Source organism: Salvia splendens, chromosome 1 (genome assembly GCF_004379255.2).
Source record: "Salvia splendens isolate huo1 chromosome 1, SspV2, whole genome shotgun sequence".
NCBI classification, from domain to species: domain Eukaryota; kingdom Viridiplantae; phylum Streptophyta; class Magnoliopsida; order Lamiales; family Lamiaceae; genus Salvia; species Salvia splendens.
The window spans coordinates 1023591-1045114 of NC_056032.1; the positions used below are offsets into that span (position 1 = coordinate 1023591).

Genomic DNA, 21524 nt, shown 5'->3' on the forward strand with positions numbered 1-21524 from the left:
CTCTCTGTCCCATTAGAAATGAAACGTTTTCCTTTCTAATTTGTCCCATTAAAAATGAAATGTTCCTAAAAATAAAAACAATACTCTCACTACTTTTTCTTCTCTCTTACTTTACTCTCTATTCATTAATTCACAAAATAGCACTACATAAAATCTCAGGGAGTAGTAATGAATATAAATAATTGTTCCCGGTCTATCCCAAGATAAATTGAATCCCCGTTCTATTACATCAAGAAGAAACGTCTTATCAATTGCGTTTCATCGCAAACGTTACACTTTCCTCTTATAAACATATGATTTGGCAAAGTACAAATATGCCAACATTGTAAGTGCACTAATCCCAGACAGCAGCCAATAGAAGTAGTCGAGATGCCCTCTATTCAAGTTGCTCGAGAACCAACTGTCGCCGCCGTCGCCGCCGGTCGCCCCATCGAGTAACGTTATCAGCAAGCTGCTCAAGAAGCTCCCGACGCCGAACACGCTGAGGTATAGGGCGAGGCCGACGCTCTTGAGGTCGGCCGGCACCTCTTTGTAGAAGTACTCTTGAAGCCCGATCACGGTGAACACGTCGGCCAGGCCAAACAGCACGTATTGGGGCGCCAGCCACCACGCGCTCATGGGCACCGTGGCGTCCGGCTTGTCCACCAGCCCGTGAGCTCGGGCGGTTAAGAGACGCTGCCTCTCAACAATCGCTGCGGTGACTGTGAGCATGATAGAGAAAAGCATCCCTACACCGATTCTCTGTAGCATCGTGATCCCCGCGGGTTTGTTGGTCCAAACCCGGGCCAACGGGACAAGGACGCGGTCATAGATCGGCACAAAGATAACGACGCAAATGTGGATGATGGACTGCATAGAGGCGGCCGGGATCTCAAAAGTGTCCGTGATAGCACGGTCCATGGTCGTGCCCTGCTTGGTAAACAGAGTTGCAGCCTGTGCAAACACGACCGCGTAGGCCAGGCAAGTGCACCAGATGGGCACGAGCCTGAGGATTGCCTTGGCATCCTCCACGTCGTGGGCGGTGCAGGCACGCCCTTCCGCCCCTGGCACTACAATAAGCGCCCGGTCGAGAAAATGGCGCTCGCCATCGCTCTCTTCAGCAAGAATAGGATATGATGGCGAGCGTGCTGCTCTCACGAAAACCAACCCGATCCTCACAAACGGATTCCTCTTCTCGGTGCCACTCCCGTACCGGTAGGTAGTGGATCCGAGCAAGAACAGAACCAATGCGACGCACATGAAAGCACCCGGGATCCCAAACCCGAGCTCCCAGCTCATATTTTCCTGAACGTAGCTCAGAACTAGCTGGGCTACGAAGACGCCAGCGGCCGATGAGAAGTACCACCAGTTGAAGAAGGAGCTCTTGGCTAAGCGCTCCTTCTTGTCATCCTCGTCGAACTGGTCAGCCCCGAAGGCCTGCACACACGGCTTGTGGCCGCCTTGCGCAAGCGCGACGAGGTATAACGAGAAGAAGAAGAAGACGACCTCGAGCACCGGAGGCGAACAAGCTGAGCTGTTTGTTACACTTTCACACTTGGAATTAAAGGATGCGCTAAGAGCAGCTGATAGAGTTAAGAAGCCAAGACCCTATCAATCAATCAATCACACAAAATTTTACAATTGTTAGCATCATTAGCCATTGTTTGTTTCACTTTCACACACTAATTAAGAACAAATATCCAAATTATTGACAATTCAGGTATTATCCAACTGCATTTATCCTAATTATCCCAAACATAATTATTAAATTCTAATTAGAAGTCCTAATTTGAAAACTGAAGTAATTGGAACGGATGCAATTAGCAATGTTAATCATTTTAAATTTGATTTTCTGCTATAACTATAATTTTAACGGAGTTAGTGACGACTGACCAAGATATAGACAACAGAAGCAATGATAACGGTGCGGTAACGGCCCCAATACGAATCGGCGATGAAACCGCCGAGGAGCGGCAGGAGCAACGCCGTGCCGCTCCAGGCATTGACGTTGGCCGCCGCCGCCGCGGTGGACTGCCCCAGCGGCCCCGTCATATAGCTTATCAAATTGGCACTGATTCCATAATATGCGAATCTCTCCGCAACTTCAACACCTGTATGGAGTATAAGCGAAATGAGAAGTGACTTGAAAATCCGAAAATCGGAGGTGAATAGATTTGAATTTGGTTTAGGAATTAGGATTTTATACTGATCATGAAAGAGGCGGATTTCCAGGTGCCGGATTTTGACCTAACGGCGGGGCGGCTGCTGAAGTCGACGGAGCCTGCGACGACGTCGTCTAGCAGCGGCGCTTCGACATCAGATATGTCACCGCCTGTCATTCCCTCTCTCTCTACTTAGTGGGTTGTTGGCTCTGTTTTTGGTATAGTAGTTATAACTGGGTTGTTGGCTCTGTTTTTGGTATAGTAGTTATAGTTATAAGAAATTATTGTTACTACGTCCATCTTTTATTACTTATTACGAATTTAAGAAATAAATATATTTAATTAAGTAGAGAAAAGAATTAATCTTAGTGAAAGAATTAAGTAACTAAGCTTCCTAGAACACCCCACAAAAATACGTTTCTTTTTAAGGAATAAAATATTGTAATATTGAATTCATTTAAGTCAGAAATGTGGTAGGAAGAGTTGAATGCATTATTTTGAGCCACTGACACATATTGGTAGGTGGCGAATTTGATTAGGTGAAATTTACACCTGAACTGAATATATTCATTCAGCTACCTCAACTACTAGACGTCACCAAACCGAACCGGCCCGGAACCGTCACCGGCGGTTCCGAACCGGAACCGGAACCGTCGTCGGCGGTTCGAACCGGCACCGGAACCGCCGGTTCCGACGGGCCGGTTCAGGTTCCAAATTTTGGCGAACCGTAACCGGAACCGCCGGTTCGGCGGTTTCCGACACAATTTCAGGCCTACTCCCTAGCCTTTTCAGAAACCACTCCCGCGGCCGCCGATTTTGACTAAAACCGTGGACGGAAACCGGCGGTTCCACCGATAAAACCGGCGGTTCCACCGAAAACCGGCGGTTCCGGCGACAAAACCGCCGGTTTCCCGCCGCATTTTTCAAAATTTGAAATTTCAAACGGTCCTCAAAACCGCCGGTTCCACCGAAAACCGGCGGTTCCGGCGGTAAACCGGCGGTTTCACCGTGTTTTTTGAAAATTTGATTTTTTTTTTATTTTTTTAATCACAATTTTCCCCTATAAATACCCCCCTCCTCTTCGTTTCTACTTACCCCATTCTTGTGTTAATAAGAATTTCTCTCTCAATCTCAATTTCTCTATTCTCCATCCTCATTCTCTCAAGTTGTTTACGTTATTTGCGCTCGTAATTTACTCACGTTGTTCTTGTTCACGTTATTATATTCACATAAACACTACTCTCTATTCTCTACTTCCAATTTCCATAATATCATGTCTTCATCTCGTCGTGGTGGTGATCGGGACAAGGGAATTGCCCAAGATCAAAGTAACTCTCGTCGTCGTCGTGCCCCTACTAGAGCACAAGTTGCGGAGGAGGTGGGAAGGCGAGCCGCTCTTCGAGTACAAGTAAGTTCTAAACTTCTAAGTTTTAATATGTTTTATGTTAAATATGTGTCTATGGACTATGTGTTTTACTTTTATGTTAGTATTTTTACTTAGTCGTATAATTCTCGTAGGAGGAAGAAGATCGAAATGCGGCCTTGTTACTTGCCCTCGGCGACGACGACCAACAAGGGGGGCATAGGCATTCTCATTCGGCTTCGCGGTTCGAGTACGATGTGAATCTATCGTCGGACGAAGGCGATGATGGATCGCATCAATTCCCCTCTTCTAGCACCGGCGACATAGGCGAAAATGATGATGAGGAGGCCGATGCTCCTCCTCCTTCCGCAGGACGACAAAAGAAGAAGATGCCTCCCAAGTTGAAATCCGATATCTTCACCAAACATTAAAAGAAGGTACCGGTTGTAATTTCAAATCCTAATGATCCGACCACTACCGTGGAAACAGGTGAGTTCAAAGCATATTGCAATTATTGCGATAAAGTCTATCCATTTGGAGTCGGTGGTGGATATGGTACTCTCCATCGCCATTTGAAGACAAAACACCCCGTGGAATATGGGCATACTAAGTCCCAAAGCCAAATCAACTTCCCTTCCGGCTCATCGTCTCAAACAGGTACGCCTCTATTTAAATATGACCCCAAAAATGTTACCGATACTATGGTAAGATGGGCGGCAATGAAACATTTGCCGTTCAATTTTTTTAATGACAGAAAATATGAAATGACTATGCAACAAGCTTTTAATGTTGCTGCAAAAAGAATTCCCCCCTCTACTGCTCAAAGATCTAACAACCGGCAGTATTTTGATAAAAAAATGGAAATTGCAAAGTTTCTATCCACCTTGGGGCACAAAGTTAATATTTGCTCCGATGTGTGGACGGATTCTTTCCAACGAAATTCTTACATGGGTATTTCTTGTCATTTTATAGACAATAGTTGGTCTTTAAATAAACGTTTGATTGGTTTTAGACAATTTCCTTCCCCACACACCGCACAAGCAATCACTTCTTTAATTATTCAAGTTTTGAATGAGTATGAGTTATGCAACAAGATATTTTCGGTTGGTTTTGATAATGCAACCGCCAACATCGCAAGTATATCCGATTTAATTGCGGCTTGCTCCCCGGTGATAAGTGGTAAGTATTTTCATCAACGATGTATTTGTCATATTTTAAACTTATGTGTACAAGATGCTTTGTCTTTATGGTAAAGATATATTCAACCTATTACTACAGTTGTATCCTTGATCCACTGGAAGCCTCAAATTGGCTCAAATTGGTAAGGCGTGGAAGAAGTATTGCCACTCGAAGAAAATAAGGTACACAAAGTTTACTTTAGACGTGTCTACTAGATGGAACTCTACATATGACATGTTGCAATCTACATTAGAGCATATAGAATATTTAGTTGATTTTTATAGAACTTACCCTGTTGATGATTTATATCTAACATCTTCTTGTTGGGAACAAAGCATGAGTTTATTTAAATTATTCAAAGGTTTTCGAAATGCCACTATGGAGTTATCGGGTGTGTATTATTGCACATCTGTTCGTGTTTTAGAACATTGCATGATCATATCACTTGGTTTTAAAACTGCAATGAAAAATTCCACAAACAATCTTGAGCTAATGTGTGTTTTATATTACATGGTTGAAAAATGGCTCAAGTATTTCAATGAGATCCCAACGGTTTTTTTGCTTGCCAAAGTTTTGGATCCAAAGTGGAAACTAGTTGGTACTTTCAAAATTTTAGAATTTTATTACAACAATTTAGCTTCTATTGATCTTGAACCACTCCGAGCTTTGCAAACTGACGAGGACGACGACAACTACATAAACCTTGCCCAAACATTCCAAATAAACCTCCCCCACATCCCAAGCCTCCAAAGAAATTTCGAGTTCGACTTGCGGGCTCTCTTTCACGATTACGAAGCCAAGTACAACACTACCCACCAAGTTCGACCTAGACCCCCCGTCAAACACATAACTTTGGCTTCTTCCAAGTTGATGACCCCGACGCCCAATCCCAATTGGCGGACCTATACGGCTTCAGCAGCGGAGGAAGGACGGCACATTCGGTAAGTGAGTTAGATTTATATTTTGACTCACACTTTTCATTCAATGAGGAAGAAGGAGGTTCCGTTCCCCAACAAATCGACGTCCTAGATTGGTGGGGATCACACGAGAAAGATTTTCCCATCCTTGCATCAATGGCCAAGGAGATCTTTTCGGTTCCGGCTTCCACTGTCGCCGTCGAGTCCGCCTTTAGTGTTGGAGGCAACGTCTTGGACGACAGAAGAAGTAGACTCACCGGGCAAAACATGGAAGCCACCATGTTACTTGATGATTGGTGCTCCGCCGAAATTAGAGACCAAGAACCGGATTGGGACAATCAAGTAGTACAACCCGACCAAGACTACTTCCCCGACAAAGAAGAGTATGCGTCAATTCCTCCGATCAGGCCAAATAGGTAAGCAAGGTAAGAGAACTACGTGGACTTTGATTCCAAAATGCAATTGAGCATTGAGGATACGTAGGCATCTCAACTTATATTTCAACTTAAATTTTATATTTAAGTTTAAATTTAAGTTGAGCTCAAGTCCTTTTCATTTATTTCTTTTTTCTCCCCTTTATTTCGAATATGTAATTTTGTAAATTGTAATGAAGACTTTAAGTCTTTTGTAAGTTATAATTTTGAAGTTGTAATTTCTAATTTTTATGTTGTAATTCGTAAATTTTAACTTGTAATTTGTAATTTTAAAGTTGTAATTTGTAATTTTGAAGTTGTAATTTGTATCAATAAAATTACATTTGTACATCGCTTCATTCTAATTTTATTTACGCAAGTTATTTTTTACATTTTTAACTTGAATTACAATTTACAATGTAAAAAAAAAATCGGATGAACCGCCGAACCGGCCCGGAACCGGATGACTACCGACGGTTCAGCCGGTTCAAGTGAACCGCCGGTTCACGGTTCATGAACCGGAACCGTGAGGTCTTAGCCGGGCCGGTTCAGGTTCCACCAATTCTTGAACCGGAACCGCCGGTTCCGAACCGTGAACCGGCGGTTCACGAACCGTGGTGACGTCTATCAACTACTACGTATAGATCTGATATTTGTAAAATACTCCCTCGTTTTAGTGATCCAAATGTAATGTCTACTCAAACCATACATTTCTATTCAAATAAATTCCTAATTCAAATATAATGCCAAAATTGTCATGACAAATATACCCTTTAATGCTCTAAATTCAAAAAAATAACCTTGAAAACAAAACGGGAACTACTCCACAAAAACTTATAGCAACCGGCCGAAAAACCAAAATTGCCAGAATATATCTATATAAACCTCAAAATTAATTTTCTATAATTTAAATACCATAACATATAGGTATAATAAATATTAAAAAAATAAATTTGATATTCCAAGTTTTAAATCCAAAAACTGAAATTTGTAAAAAATTTAACCGAACTAAAAATTAAAACAAAATCCAAAAACTGAACCAAATTTATTTTTCTATTTAGTTCGAATCGGATATTCAGTTTTTGAGCATTTTGTTTACCACTAAATACAGCCCAGTATTCATACATGAATATATGATCATATCCATTTCTATATTCATCTAATAATATTCCAGTTATGGTCCTCGGAGCTGACACAATATTTTCCAAACTCGAGGTATAGAAGTACTATAATGATTATAATAAAAAGTTAAAAACATTAATAGAAAATTTGAAATTTGTTAAAATTACTATCCTTTATTCCTTTCGATCACTTGGGACAGTTTATGTCCATATAAAACACTTAGAAACACATGAATTAATTGTTCAAAATTTATCCGGACAACACAAGATGATCCAAAACTAAGTTTTGTGTTTCCTCTTGTAAACATAGGAGTTTGCAAAGTATATATAGGGCACCAATGTAGCCAAAGTAATCCCTACCAACAACCAATAGAAATAATCTAGATGTGCTCGATTCAAGTTGTTACTAAAGAACTTTATTCAATTTTAAAAAAAATTAATATAAAAAATTGAAGAAGCAATTTTACTTGCATGTCACAAAATTAAGTGATAATAATTAAGGTCAAATTATATTTAGAAAATTTGTCAAAAATATATTGTAAAGATATTTATAAAAAAAATATGAGTATATGATAAATTTATTAAAAATATATACACTTTAAGGTATTGGGGGTATTTTTGTCCAAAAAAACTTGAAAATAGTAAAAAGTACTTCAAATGATATTAATCTATAGTTGGAGGACCTCAAATGATACTTTGGCAAAGTTCGTGGACAAAAAAGATGTTCCCTCTTATTTTTATAAGTATTTTAAGTTTTTAACAACTTTGCGTGATGATAATGGTGATTTATAAATTAGAAGTGGAGATTCGCTACATATTTGCACTAATTTTTTATTACTATTTCCATGGCATATTTTAAGCAAAACATATGATGATGTGATTGTTTGAATATAAAACCAGATTTTCGTGGCTTTATACAACATCAATTTTATAAGGAATCCTTAGTTTGCAAAAACTTGTGTTAGGACTTGTTAAAAATTGACGATTCAATAATCCGTGATAGTTGTCGAATGTCGATTATCATGTTTTGTCTAGAGTGGTACCTACTTTTATATCCATGAAATTTTAAGAAATTGTCTGATTTTATAAAAAAAATAGTAAAAAGTGAATCCTATTTTTATATATTTATTTTATAATAAATGTGAGCTAAATTAGTGAAATATGTGGAACACTTACCAAAAAATAATAAAAGTAATATAAGATACATATTGGCAGAAGGATAAAAATAAAAATATGATATATTCAATGACGGAGAGAATAGGAGTTTGCATAACTACAAAAAAAGTAATACCACATGACCAAGTAGTCTTATATTAATTGTTGATTTATATACACAAGACATATAGTTGCATAAATAACATCCCACTAGGCCACTACTATCAACACACCAAATCTCTTCCCTTATAAATATAGGATTTTGCAAAGAATGCATAAGCTAACGTGACAAGTGCACTAATCAAAGCTAGCAACCAATAGAAATAACGTGACAAGTGCACTAATCAAAGCTAGCAACCAATAGAAATAATCAAGATGCCCACGATTCATGTTGTTATCGAACCAACTAGCGTGGCCACCTCGGCTTGTCATCCATTCTATTAAACCTATTAAAATACTAATTAAAAATTCCCCAATTCCCAAAATACTAAGGTATAGGGCAAGCCGTATACTTTTCAAGTCACTCGGAACTTGGTCGTAGAAAAATTCCCGAAGCCCAGCGATCACAAACACATCGGCCAGACCAAACAACACGTACTGGGGCGCCAACCCCCACACGCTCATTGGGAGCGTGGGCCCAACATCATCCACCATCCCACACTCGGCCGCAATGGTCAACCGCCACATCTCAACTAGTGCGGCAATCACCATGGAGAGCAACGACATGAACAAACCGGTTCCAATACGTTGGAGCATGGATATCCCTGTCGGCCGCCCAGTCAAGGATCGGGCGGCTGGCAACATGACACGGTCATAGACTGGCACTAGGAATAATATGGTCAAATACACCAAAGACTGCAGCATGGCAGCAGGAATCTCGAGGCCGTGAAAGATTTCGCGGTCCATCGTCTGGCCCTGTTTTGTGAATAGGGTAGAGCCTTGCGATATTACGACCGCAAAGCCCAAACATGTGCCCCAAATGGGAAGGAGATCTAGGAGCGCCCTGGCGTCACCAATGTAGTCTTCACAGCACCCGCCCGAACGTACTTCCGTTCGTGCCCGATCTAGATACCTGCGAGCATGATCGAACGTAAACTATCAAAATCCGCACACATAACCTCAAAATCATTTATAACAAACTACTCACTCCATTCTACCATGCTCTGCATCAACAAATGCATAAGGGACAACGAGGTGATTCCTTGTTGGCCTCATAAAAACCCGGCTGATCCTAACGAACTGATTCTTCTTCTCATCACTGTGTAGGCGAAACCGGTAGGTTAAGAAGCCGAGCAAGTATAAAAGAAGAGCAACGAACATCACGATGCAGGGGATTCCAAACCCGAGTTCCCAACTAAGATTATCTTGAATGTAGTTCAAGATCAAGAGGGCTGGCAAAGCGCCAGCTGACATTGCGAAAACCCACCAATTGAAAGAGCTCTTTGATTTTGACTCGTTGATGTCGTTGCCATCAAATTGGTCTGCTCCAAAAGCTTGGATGCATGGCCTCATTCCGCCTTCGGCAAATGCAGCTAGATACAAAGAGAGGTAGAAGCCGACGAATTCCAATAGAGGGGGAGAGCAATCAGAGGCATTCACTTCGGTTTTACAATCGTTGTGGAGGGAAGCCGACAAGGACATGAAGCCCAGACTCTGTTTGTTTATCAGAATTCCGAAGTTAAGCACGACTAACCACAATGGACCGGTAAGGATACCGCGCCATCCTAGAGGTCACGTGTTCGACCCCTGGGAGGCGCATCTTGGGGATTTATTTCCCCTGGGGGTGATGAGTTCATTGACCTGAACCCAGGAGCAGGGGGAGATAGGTTAACTGGTCAGACCCATAATTGGGAAGATAGGTTAACTGGTCTGGACCCGTGACTGGAGGGAAGGTAGGTGGACCCGTTGGTCCCCTCCAAGACAACGAAGCGCAGCTCGGTGGTAAGACGCTTCACGTCCGACCGTTAGGCCGGGGGTCCGAGTCACTTCGGGGGTAGATGGGGAACCATCGTTGATCCTCCTTAAAAAAAAAAAAACCACAATGGACCGGTAAGCCTTATGATTAAAATATTTGACCTAACCAATATGTAGAGCACAATAGAAATAATAACGGTACGGTACCTGCCCAAAAATGAGTCAGCGACGAAAGCACCCAACAACGGAAGAAGCAATGTCGTGCCATTCCAGGCATTGACGTTCGCGGCCGCGGCCGCCGTGGATTGTCCTAACGGCCAGTTAGATACATGATGAGATTTGAACTTATTCCGCTGTTTGCAAATTTCTCGGCTATTTCCACACCTATTAAATAATTCACAACTAAACATATTACTTTCAAATATAATCTAAGTAAAGAAATTTTAACCGTGACTTTCACAAAAATCCCTAGAATATGTTTCAATAGAGTTGATATATTCATATATTTACATATAATTTGGTTATGCACAGAAATCCAAGCCATACACAACTAAAAATTGATGTCCCAACTTTTTTTATTTAAAATTAAATGCTAAAGAAAATTATAAAAACCCAGTTAGATATAATTAGCACTAAAAATGATTGTAAAAGTAGATAAATTGCAGAAAATTAAAAGGAAAAATATAGCAAACTCTTTTTTAATGGACAAATGAACAGAAATTTAAAGACCGAGACGATTACCAATGATGAAAGAAGCGGAGTTCCATCGTCCGGATTTTGATCTGACAGAGGGGCGGCCATTAAAATTGACGAAACCCGGCACGGCATCGTCTAGTAGCTGAGTTTCGGCCTCCGAAATGGCCGCTCCGATATCCATTCTCTCTCTCGGAACAATTTGAGCATCAAATTCAAAGATTTATGGTGGCAATTTGGCATGCAAATGCATTTTCTACAAAAAAGATTAAATCACACGAAAGGGCTTACACCTGAAAATATTACTTTCCATATGCATTGTTTATTTATAGAAATTCACTCTTTGTATGTATTTAGATAGTCATGTCATATAAATCACGTAACATCCCACGCACATAATTAGAAATTAGGCTACGAAATTGAAAGGCATTATATCAATTCACTTTTCAAATCGTTATCTTCCTAGTGTAATCATGAATAAATAAATTTAATACGATTCATGTTCAAATCAACATCTTCCCATTGTGGTAGTCTAATCATAAATAAATAAATCCAATACGAATCTCGAATTCAACTATCTAATGACTTGTTTTGAAGTAACACGAGAAATAATACACTTTTTCACGATGCTATAAAATTTGCCGTAAACGACGATAGTGTAATAGATGTCAAAATAATTTCTGTACAATTTAAATAGCTAGAAATATCACTTAGCTTTTTGGTCTCACTAAATAATGACAATAATATTGGTAACGCATCAATATCGGCCATATTTTCACAATTAATTTAGTGTTGAAAGTGATGGCCAATATAATAATTTCACCGCCTTATTATATTCTTGCCTAATTTCTATACTTTATAAATTGCGTGAATTGCCATGAAGCTCAAGAGTAGAATATATTTCCTTGTAATTCACAAAGTAAATTACGCTATCAATGGTTCCATACCTAAAATTCATCCCAAAAATGTAGACATGAGCCATATTTGTGAATTGTGATTCACAAGCAAGATCATGGTGATAAGTGATTTATACACATATTAGGAAATAATATAAGCATAATCAATGATACATGTAGCTCTATTTAATTTTCAATTTTAAATCCCATTGTTTTATATCACAAAATTAATTGAATTTGTAATCCAATAAAGTCTATCATTTGAAGCTAAAGTAAATATTTAAAATTTTCACACACACAACAAAAACTGCGAACACACATCATACAACATTGTGCGTGCACACAACAACGGCACACTACAAGCACACACGATACACCACGAATAGGGGTGGGTCGATACGAGATATCGTATCGAAAACGTTGTATCGTATATCGTATCGAAAATATCGATATGAAAGAATTTCATATCGTTATCGTATCGAAAGTTTCGATATATCGAACTTTCGATATGGATAATATCAATATCGTTATCGTATCGATATTTCGATATATCGTACCAAAATTCGATATATCGAATATACGATATATTCGAATATTCGATATAAAACGATATATCGAAAATATAGATATATATTGTATATTCGATATAAAACGATATATCGAAAATATCGATATATATCGTATATTCGATATTAAACGATATATCGCGATATCAGGAAATTCATATCGTTATCGTATCGAAAACTTACGATACGATATCGTTTTGTATCGAAAATCTGATAATTTTTCGATATTTTTCAATGCGATACGAGCAATATATCATTTTTCTGATATTTTTCCCCAGCCCTAACCACGAACACCTGACATATATGGCACACGTACACACCAGATATGCTAGAATATCCATAAAATTGAAATGGATTTGGAATTGAATTAGAATAATATAAATTAAACTTGAATAGTCAATACATAAATGTGCAAATATAAAAAATTCGAATTCCATTATGCCAAACCAACCCTAAACATACGACTTAGCAAAGTAGATATAGCATACTAGAGACAGTGCATTAAGCCCTGCCAACACCCAATAGAAGTAGTCAAGATGGCCCCGGTTCAAGTTATCCGACAACCAACTATCTCGGCCGTCTCCACCCGTGGCCTTGTCCACGACCGACACCAAGAAACTGCTCAAGAAACCACCAATCCCGACCACAGCAAACGACAGAGCAAGTCCCATACTTTTCAGCTCCCCGGGGACTTGATCATATAGGAATTCTTGAAGGCCAACGAAGGTCAGCACATCCGCAACCCCCATAACCAAGTACTGAGGAATCAGCCACCACGCGCTCATTGGCACAGTCTCCCCAGGCAAGTCAGCCAGCCCGTGTTCAAGAGCAGTCTCCAAGCGTTTACGCTCAGTAAAGCCTGCAACGACCATACAAACTATGCCAGAGACTAGGCCGGTTCCTATCCTTTGGAGGAGCGATATGCCGGTTGGTTTGTGGCTTATGGCTCTGGCTAGGGGGAGCAGTGCGCATTCGTAGAGTGGAACGAAGAGGATGATGGAGCCGGCTGTGAAGGCCTGAAGGGCGGCAGCTGGGACCTGGAAACTGCTGGTTATGTGTCGGTCCATCGTGACTCCTTGCTTGGTGAACAGAGTTGTGGTTTGTTGATATACCGCGGCGAAAGGAACACAGGCCAAGCATATTGGGAGAAGCTTCAGGATTGCCTTTGCATCTTCAACATCATTCATTCTGCAAACTTCCTCACCATTACTCTCTAATGATGCTTGATCAAGAAATCTACCACAAACACCACATAATTAATCATAAGAAAACAACAACATGATTTCATCTTCCAATTGTTCATAATTTACCTAAAGTGAGCTCCTTCCTCCTCAATAGCAACACCTTCCGGGGAGGCAGCACGTCGGTTTTTCAGAGCTCTCACGAAAACACGAGCGATTCGCACAAACGGATTCCTCCTATCACTCTGCACACGGAATCGGTATGTGCCAATCCCAAGCACAAATACAAAGAGGGCAAAACACATGACAATGCAGGGGATTCCAAACCCTAGCGCCCAACTCAGATTCTCCTGAATGTAGGTCAAGACCAATAAACCTACCACAGTGCTAATACACAAGCAAAAAATCCACCAATTGAAGAATGAGCTCTTCGATCGGAGCTCTTTCTCGTTCTCATCGTCAAATTGGTCAGCTCCGAACGCCTGCAAGCAAGGCTTGTGGCCGCCTACTGCAAACGCGATTAAATACAAAGCGAAGAAGAAGAAGATCACATCAATTAACGGAGGAGACGGCGAATCGGACGGATTGAGGGCTGCTGATACAGAGAGTGAACCTAATCCCTAATATGATCCACAATTTCAATCACCAGATGATAAATCAAATGTTCAATTTCAGTGATTTGATGATTTTTACCAGGATGTAGAGGAGAGAGGAGGCGATAATCGTCCAAAATCTACCGAGAAATGAATCGGCGACGAAAGCGCCGAGCAGCGGCATGAGCGCCGTCGTTCCTGCCCAGGCGTTGACGTTCGCCGCGGCGGCGGCCGTGGATTGGCGTAGCGGACCGGTTAGATAGGTAACCATATTCGAGCTGATTCCGTAGTAAGCAAATCTCTCCGCCATTTCAACGCCTGTAATCGAATTTTTAGAAACAAAATCGAAATAGATAGAATCGAAGGCATCAACGCTACCTTACCTATGATGAAGGAAGCGGATTTCCAGCAGCCGGATTTGGAGTGGAGAACGCGGCGGCCTTTGAAGTCGACGCATCCCCTGACGGCGTCGACTAGTAGCGGCGCTTGAGCTTCCATTGCGTCGCTCTCTGCGGTGGAAGCTGAATTTGCCGCCATTGCCTCTCTCTCTCTCCTTTCACGTCGGAATGTTTCAGCTCACTGTGAACAAAACATATTTTGACGACACTGTGACTGTGTGGGTCCCCCCCTTAGCATGCAATGATCACTTTATCTATAACGACAGGAAACTTTTCAAAACATTATTTATACTATTATTATTATTATTATTATTATTATTATTATTATTATTATTATTATTAATTGATATGTATATTATATCAAGAAAATATTAGTCGATCATTTATAATTTCATTAACTTTGGATTAAAAAATCGAGATTTGAGTTAGTTGAATATACCCCTAATATTTATATAGTGATTTTCTAATAGAATGTGAATATAATAATTTAGATAAATGATAGAGTTCATTTATTTAGAATGAAAAAAGATAAATGGAACTTCAAATCACGGATATCTCATACTAGCAAAATACACTAGAAAATACTTATGAAATAGTAAAGCAATATCTATGGCTGAGATGAACGTTTTATACTCCATAAATTAAATGTTTTATGATTTCATGTTTATTTTGTAAATTTTCTCAGACACATACGAAAAGCAGCTTACTTTATTGATTGATATTGAAGTTGTGGGGACATGTACGACTCGTGGACCATGTGCCAATAATTTATCTGAATGAAGGAAACCAATGATCTACATGTGCAAATATTTAATTGTACTTCATCCGTAAAAAAAATTCAGATTTGTGATAGATAAAAAGTCTTACTTAGAAATTGTTAAAGTAAAAAAATAGGTAAAATAAATGAGATAGGAAGAAAAATAAGTCTGTAAAAGAAGAAAAGAATGTGAATAAAGTATAAGAGATAAATTTTTCCATTTTTAGAAATTGAACTATTTTTGTTGGAATCCTAAAATGACAAAATAGGACCTATTTGAAGTAAAATATTTCTAAACTAAATAAAATCATAGTTGAACACAAATCATTTTTGGGCTAGACTTCACATATGAGGAACACAAAATATCTATTTTCAAACAGTGATTCTTTTGCTATACACAAGAGACTTTGCAAAATAGATATACAAAGCAACAGACACTGCATTAAGCACGGCCAACAGCCAATAGAAGTAGTCAAGATGGCCCCGATTCAAGTTATCCGACAACCAACTATCTCGGCCGTCTCCACCCGTGGCCTTATCCACGACGGACACCAAGAAACTGCTCAAGAAACCACCAATGCCGACCACAGCAAACGACAGAGCAAGTCCCATACTTTTCAGCTCACCGGGGACTTGATCATAGAAGAATTCTTGAAGGCCAACGAAGGTCAGCACATCCGCAACCCCCATAACCAAGTACTGAGGAATCAGCCACCACGCGCTCATTGGCACAGTCTCCTCAGGAAAGTCGACCAACCCGTGTTCAAGAGCAGTCTCCAGGCGTTTACGCTCAGTAAAGCCTGCAACGACCATACAAACTACGCCAAGAACTAGGCCGGTTGGAGGAGTGATATGCCAGTTGGTTTGTGGCTAATGGCTCTGGCTAAGGGGATTAGTACGCCTTCATAGAGTGGAACGAAGAGGATGATGGAGCCGGCCGTGAAGACCTGAAGGGCAGCAGCTGGTATCTGGAAATTGCTGGTTACGTGACGGTCCATCGTGACTCCTCTCTTGGTGAACAGAGTTGCGGATTGTTGATAGACAACGCCAAAAGGAAGACATGCCAAATATATTGGGAGAAGCTTTAAGATTGCCTTAGCATCTTCAACATCATTCATGCTGCAAACTTCCTCACCATTAGACTCTAGTGATGCTTGATCAAGAAATCTACCACAAACACCACATAATCATAAGAAAACAACAACATGATTTCATCTTCCAATTGTTCAAAACTGCTCACTTTGATAATTTACCTAAACTGAGCTCCCTCCTCCTCAATAGCAACACCTTCCAGGGCAGAGGCATGTCTGTTTTTCATAGCTATCATGAAAACCCGAGTGATTCGTACAAATGGATTCCTCTGATCACTCTTCACGCGGAATCTGTATGTCCCAATCCCAAACAAGAAAACAAATAGGGAAAAACACATGACAATGCAGGGGATTCCAAAGCCTAGCTCCCAACTTAGATTCTCTTGAATGTAGGTCAAGACCAATAAACCTACCACAGTGCTAACACAGAAGCAAAAATTCCACCAATTAAAGAATGAGCTCTTCGATTGGAGCTCTTTCTCATTCTTGTCATCAAATTGGTCAGCTCCGAACGCCTGCAAGCAAGGCTTGTGGCCGCCTACTGCAAATGCGATTAAATACAACGCGAAGAAGAAGAAGAAAATCACATCAATCAATGGGGGAACTGAGGAGTCGGACGGATTGAGAGCTGCTGATACACACAGTGAACCTAATCCCTATATATGATCCAAAATTTAAATATAATTTCAATCACTAAATGATAAATGTATGATAATCAAATGCGACAATCGGATGCAGGCTTGCAGCTTTAAAAAAAATCAAAATATACTAATATGATTAAAAAAAAAACTTCAACATATTTTGAATCTCACTAAATGATAAATCGATGATAATAAAATGTTCAATAACTGATTCCAGCTTACAAAATCATAAAAAGAATTTAATTTCTAAAAATCAGCAAAAATGAGTTGATTTGAGATCTGCTGACACAGTAACACAGACATTAGACTAGCCAATATACGATCCAAAATTTGAATCACTAATCGATTTGAATCAACAACCAATTTCAGCTTACAGCTCATAAAAATACATTTCAATTTAAACATCAGCATGATCCGAAATTTCAACAACTCTTCAATCACCAAATGTTAAATCGACGTTAATCAAATGTCCAACAACTGATTGAAGCTTACAAAGAAATCAAATTCATAAATCGGAAAAAAACAGATTTCAATGAGTTGATAATTACCAGAATGTAAAGGACAGAGGCAGCGATAATCGTCCAATATCTTCCGAGATATGAATCGGCGACGAAAGCGCCGAGCAACGGCGTGAGTGCCGACGTCCCTTCCCACCCGTTGACGTTCGCCGCTGCCGCGGCTGTGGATTGGCCTAGCGGACCGGTTAGATAGGTAACCATATTCGAACTGATTCCATAATAAGCAAATCTCTCCGCCATTTCAACGCCTGTAATCGAATTTTAAATCGGAATAAAACGAAAAAAATGAATAAAATCGAACGCGCATCAACACTACACTATCTATGATGAAGGAAGCGGATTTCCAGCATCCGGATTTGGAGTGGAGAACGCGGCGGCCTTTGAAGTCGACGCATCCCCTGACGGCGTTTACTAGTAGCGGAGCTTCAGCATCCATTGCGTCGCTCTCTGCTGAGGTAGCTGAACTTTCCGCCATTGCGTCTCTCTCAGCTCAATGTGAGCAAAATACTACTCCCATTTTTAAAAAATTGCAGAGTTTTATATGCAACTCATTTTGGCTACCAATAACTATACACTTTGAATTCGGGATGGGTTCCGTGTAAAATTGGTAAAATAAGAAATTGATAAAATAAGAGTGGAGTTCACATAATATATTTAGACTTCAATTTTTATGATTATGCACTTTTCAAATAAAATTACATGTACAAGAAAAATAAACAGGCCTTAGTCGAGTTTAGTAACTCTATCTAGCTAGTCTCTCCTCTTGTATGCATAACACTTGGCGGAGCAAACAAACGCCGCCAAAGTGGCGGCGTTAATCCCTCCAAGGAGCCAATAGAAGTAGTCGAGGTGGGCCCGGTTCAGGTTATTCGAGAACCAGCTTCTGGACCCAGCTCGGTCAGTGAGAAACTCGATCAACGATATTAAAAAACTACTCAAAAAGTTCCCTATACCAAAGATACTAAGGTAAAGAGCAAGCCCTGAGCTCTTAAACTCATGAAGAACTTGATCATAGAAGAATTCTTGCAAACCAATCATTGCGAAAACATCGGCGACGCCAAGCAGGATGTACTGCGGCGCCAGCCACCACACGTTCATGGGAACAGTCTCCTCTGGCTTGTCGAGCAGCCCGTGCTCGGCTGCAATGGCGAGGCGGCGCCCCTCAATTACGGCCGCAACGACCGAGGTCATCAAAGAGAGGAATATGCCGATGCCAATTCGCTGCAGCATTGATATTCCGGCCGGTTTCTTGGTTAGGGACCGAGTGGTTGGAACTATGATCCGCTCGTATATTGGGACGAAGGCGAGAATAGAGACGGAGATGAGGGATAGAAGGGAGGCGGCTGGGATTTCAAAGGCGGGAGTGAGGTGACGGTCCAGTGTGGCACCCTGTTTCGTGAACATGGTTGTGGCTTGTGACGAAACGACGGCATATCCAAGACACGTGCACCAGATCGGGACGAGACCGAGGATTCCAATGGCGGCCTCGACGTCGGCCGCGGTGCTTACGTTTCCGTCCTTGTCCGGAGGCCCTAGGGTTGCCTTGTAAAGAAATCTGTTGCAAATCCAACGGAAATGTGTGTTAAATCGAGTCTAACGAACTTTCTAAATTATACGAACAATGCATAAGGTAGTGATAAAATGCAAACTCATATATTGTACAAACTCCAAACTATGATCTTGACCGTTAAAAAATATCAACAGATAACAAAATAGTAGCAACAGAAAATGTCAACACGGTGTCAACACAATATCAACACAGCATCAACCGTTGATACTGTGTTGACATTTTCTGTTGCTACTATTTTGTCATTTGTTGACATTTTCTAATGGTCCAAATCATAATTTGAAATTTGTACAATATTTAGAGTTTGTATTTAATTACATTCCAACAAGGCATAAAGGGTTATTAGCACCTAATATTCTTCACGAACATTTAATAAAGAGTTATTATATCTAATCAAATATATACTGATATATTAAAACGAAATCATGATATATAATTCATAATTAAGAACTTACTTAAATTTGGCGCCTTCACGAGGCAATACACCGCGAGCTTCCTCTTCCACCCCGGAAAGGGAAGCTTTTCGGTTCCTCGCCGCCTGAACAAACACCCGGCCGATCTTGAGGAACGGGTTCCTCTCGTCCCCGCTCAGGCGAAAGCGGTAAGTCATGGATCCTAACAAGAACACAGCTAGCGCAAAGCACATCGAGAAACAGGGGATTCCGAAGCCAAGTTCCCAACTCAGATTCTCTTGAACATAGCTCAAAACAGAGAGAGCTGCCAAGACACCTATGTTCATGAAAAAGTACCACCAATTGAAGAAGGAGCTCTTTGCACGGAGCTCGTGCTCGTCTTCATCGTCGAACTGATCGGCTCCGAACGCTTGCACGCAGGGCTTATGCCCGCCCTGCGCGACTGCGACTAAGTACAAGGAGAAGAAGAAGAAGACGACCTCGAGCAACGAAGGAGAGTTGGACGAGTGAAATGCAGCTGACATAGACAAGAGGCCAATACTCTGTGGTCCATCACAATGCAAAATATAAGCCATGATTTCACATATTTATCAAATTAATTTAATCAAATTTGAAAAATTAACCCCCAAATTAGGGCACTAACCACTACATAAAGCACAGAGGCGATGACAATGGTGCGAAATCGGCCGAAAAACGAATCGGCGACGAAAGCTCCCAAAATCGGAAGAAGCAACGCTGTGCCATTCCACGCGTTGACGTTCTCCGCCGCCGCCGCCGTCGACTGCCCCAGCTGCCCCGTCAAATAGCTGATCAAATTCGAGCTTATTCCGTAATACGCAAATCTCTCCGCCACCTCAATACCTAAATTAACCCCCAAAAAATCAAATTACTGAATCACACAGCTAGCAAAATCACTCGATCGAGCTCGATTCGCTTTAAATTCATAAAATTAAACAGCTCAAAATCTTCAGCAGCGTTCCTACCTATGATGAAAGAGGCGGATTTCCAGCTGCCGGTTCTCGAACGGGACGCCGGTCGGCCTCTGAAGTCTTCGGCGCCGCTGACGGCGTCGTTTATCAGCGCAGCTTCTGCCTCCGATCCACCGTTTCCGGTAATCGCATTTCTTCCCATTCTATCTGATGTGAATCCGGGTGTCCCAAAGAAGGATCGAAGAACCGAATTTGAGGACAAATCCTTTCACAAAGAAGGAGAGGATGATGTGAATCCAGGTATTCACAATAATAGAATGCAACAATGTCGAGGGCCATGGGTTGATTGGGGTCCGAGAAGAGGGTGGAGACATGGCAAGGAGCCTAGCCGGATTAGGAGGTCTGATTTAAACCGGAATTTGCCTATGAAGATAAAGTCCAAATCCTCTCTTAAGACAACCATTGTCTTCTTCGTCAAAAGAGTTCCGCGTGGGTATCTTGCATGCCTCAATCGGAGCCCGGATGAGGAAGTAAGGATCGTTTTAAGAAAGCCGCGCAGTGCAGAACAAAATGCCTGGGCGGGCTTTTTCCTCATGCAAAACACCCGGTCGGGCTTTTTGTCGAGAGAGTAGTTTTTGTCCAGAAACTTCGCTCGGGCGGGCGAAATGAACCTAGGGAAACGCCCGGTCGAGCGTTTTGTCCGGGATGTGTCTTTGTGACCAAGAATTGTTTTATTTTGCTCCTTTTTCACTTCTAGTATAAATAGACATGTTAGGGTTTTTCTTTGGCAGCTTTGAACATTTTGTAAACCTACCAAAGACTCCATTGTGAGCATTCCTCTTCATCTTTGAAGATTTATCAAAATCCCTTGTGATTGCATTTTAATCTATTGTCGGGCTTAGATTGAATGTTAAGGTATGCAATTCTAGTTCTTGTGTTGCTAGTTTTGTGGAGCCATTAGATTCTTGCTTTGGTGAAAGTTGTCTTGGGTTGTCTTCATTGTTTTGTAGAAGGTCCATAGGCATCTATCTAAATCATAACACCTTCACCTTCTCCCTTTTCCATCATTTTTATTGTT

General features: G+C 40.9%; 3 protein-coding genes and 1 pseudogene across 4 annotated transcripts; all 4 read right to left on the bottom strand.

The window, feature by feature from the left end:
* Positions 1-169: 169 nt before the first annotated feature.
* LOC121806761 (protein NRT1/ PTR FAMILY 5.10-like) lies at positions 170-2398 on the bottom strand. The gene is made up of 3 exons (XM_042206896.1): positions 2186-2398; positions 1873-2090; positions 170-1587 (listed from the first exon to the last, which is right to left on the bottom strand). Exons 1-3 carry the CDS (start codon positions 2316-2318, stop codon positions 271-273), a joined length of 1668 nt encoding a protein of 555 aa, XP_042062830.1. The 5' UTR covers positions 2319-2398; the 3' UTR covers positions 170-270.
* Positions 2399-8422: 6024 nt separating this feature from the next.
* On the bottom strand, positions 8423-11157 carry LOC121806770 (protein NRT1/ PTR FAMILY 5.10-like). 2 transcript variants are annotated; one of them, XM_042206910.1, is made up of 4 exons: positions 10945-11157; positions 10411-10587; positions 9437-10309; positions 8423-9361 (listed from the first exon to the last, which is right to left on the bottom strand). In XM_042206910.1, the coding sequence occupies exons 3-4, from the start codon at positions 9928-9930 to the stop codon at positions 8587-8589; spliced, it is 1269 nt and encodes a 422-aa protein (XP_042062844.1). In that variant the 5' UTR covers positions 9931-10309; positions 10411-10587; positions 10945-11157; the 3' UTR covers positions 8423-8586. The 2 variants fall into 2 exon arrangements, with proteins under 2 accessions (XP_042062844.1, XP_042062852.1); XM_042206918.1 differs by having other exon boundaries at positions 9220-9361; positions 9447-10309.
* A 1556-nt stretch (positions 11158-12713) lies between these two features.
* On the bottom strand, positions 12714-18085 carry LOC121806797 (annotated as a pseudogene).
* A 105-nt stretch (positions 18086-18190) lies between these two features.
* Positions 18191-20938, bottom strand: LOC121806787 (protein NRT1/ PTR FAMILY 5.10-like). The gene is made up of 4 exons (XM_042206942.1): positions 20501-20938; positions 20161-20378; positions 19560-20059; positions 18191-19092 (listed from the first exon to the last, which is right to left on the bottom strand). The coding sequence occupies exons 1-4, from the start codon at positions 20646-20648 to the stop codon at positions 18288-18290; spliced, it is 1671 nt and encodes a 556-aa protein (XP_042062876.1). The 5' UTR covers positions 20649-20938; the 3' UTR covers positions 18191-18287.
* Positions 20939-21524: the final 586 nt, after the last annotated feature.

Coding starts and splice junctions, on each gene's coding strand:
- LOC121806761 (XM_042206896.1), bottom strand. CDS start 2,318: ATGACAGGCGGTGACATATCTGATGTCGAAGCGCCGCTGCTAGACGAC. Junction 2,091..2,185: donor ATCCGCCTCTTTCATGATCA/GTATAAAATCCT, acceptor TACTCCATACAG/GTGTTGAAGTTGCGGAGAGA. Junction 1,588..1,872: donor CTTCTGTTGTCTATATCTTG/GTCAGTCGTCAC, acceptor ATTGATTGATAG/GGTCTTGGCTTCTTAACTCT.
- LOC121806770 (XM_042206910.1), bottom strand. CDS start 9,930: ATGTCCTTGTCGGCTTCCCTCCACAACGATTGTAAAACCGAAGTGAAT. Junction 9,362..9,436: donor GCAGAGCATGGTAGAATGGA/GTGAGTAGTTTG, acceptor TCATGCTCGCAG/GTATCTAGATCGGGCACGAA.
- LOC121806787 (XM_042206942.1), bottom strand. CDS start 20,648: ATGGGAAGAAATGCGATTACCGGAAACGGTGGATCGGAGGCAGAAGCT. Junction 20,379..20,500: donor ATCCGCCTCTTTCATCATAG/GTAGGAACGCTG, acceptor GGGTTAATTTAG/GTATTGAGGTGGCGGAGAGA. Junction 20,060..20,160: donor CCTCTGTGCTTTATGTAGTG/GTTAGTGCCCTA, acceptor GATGGACCACAG/AGTATTGGCCTCTTGTCTAT.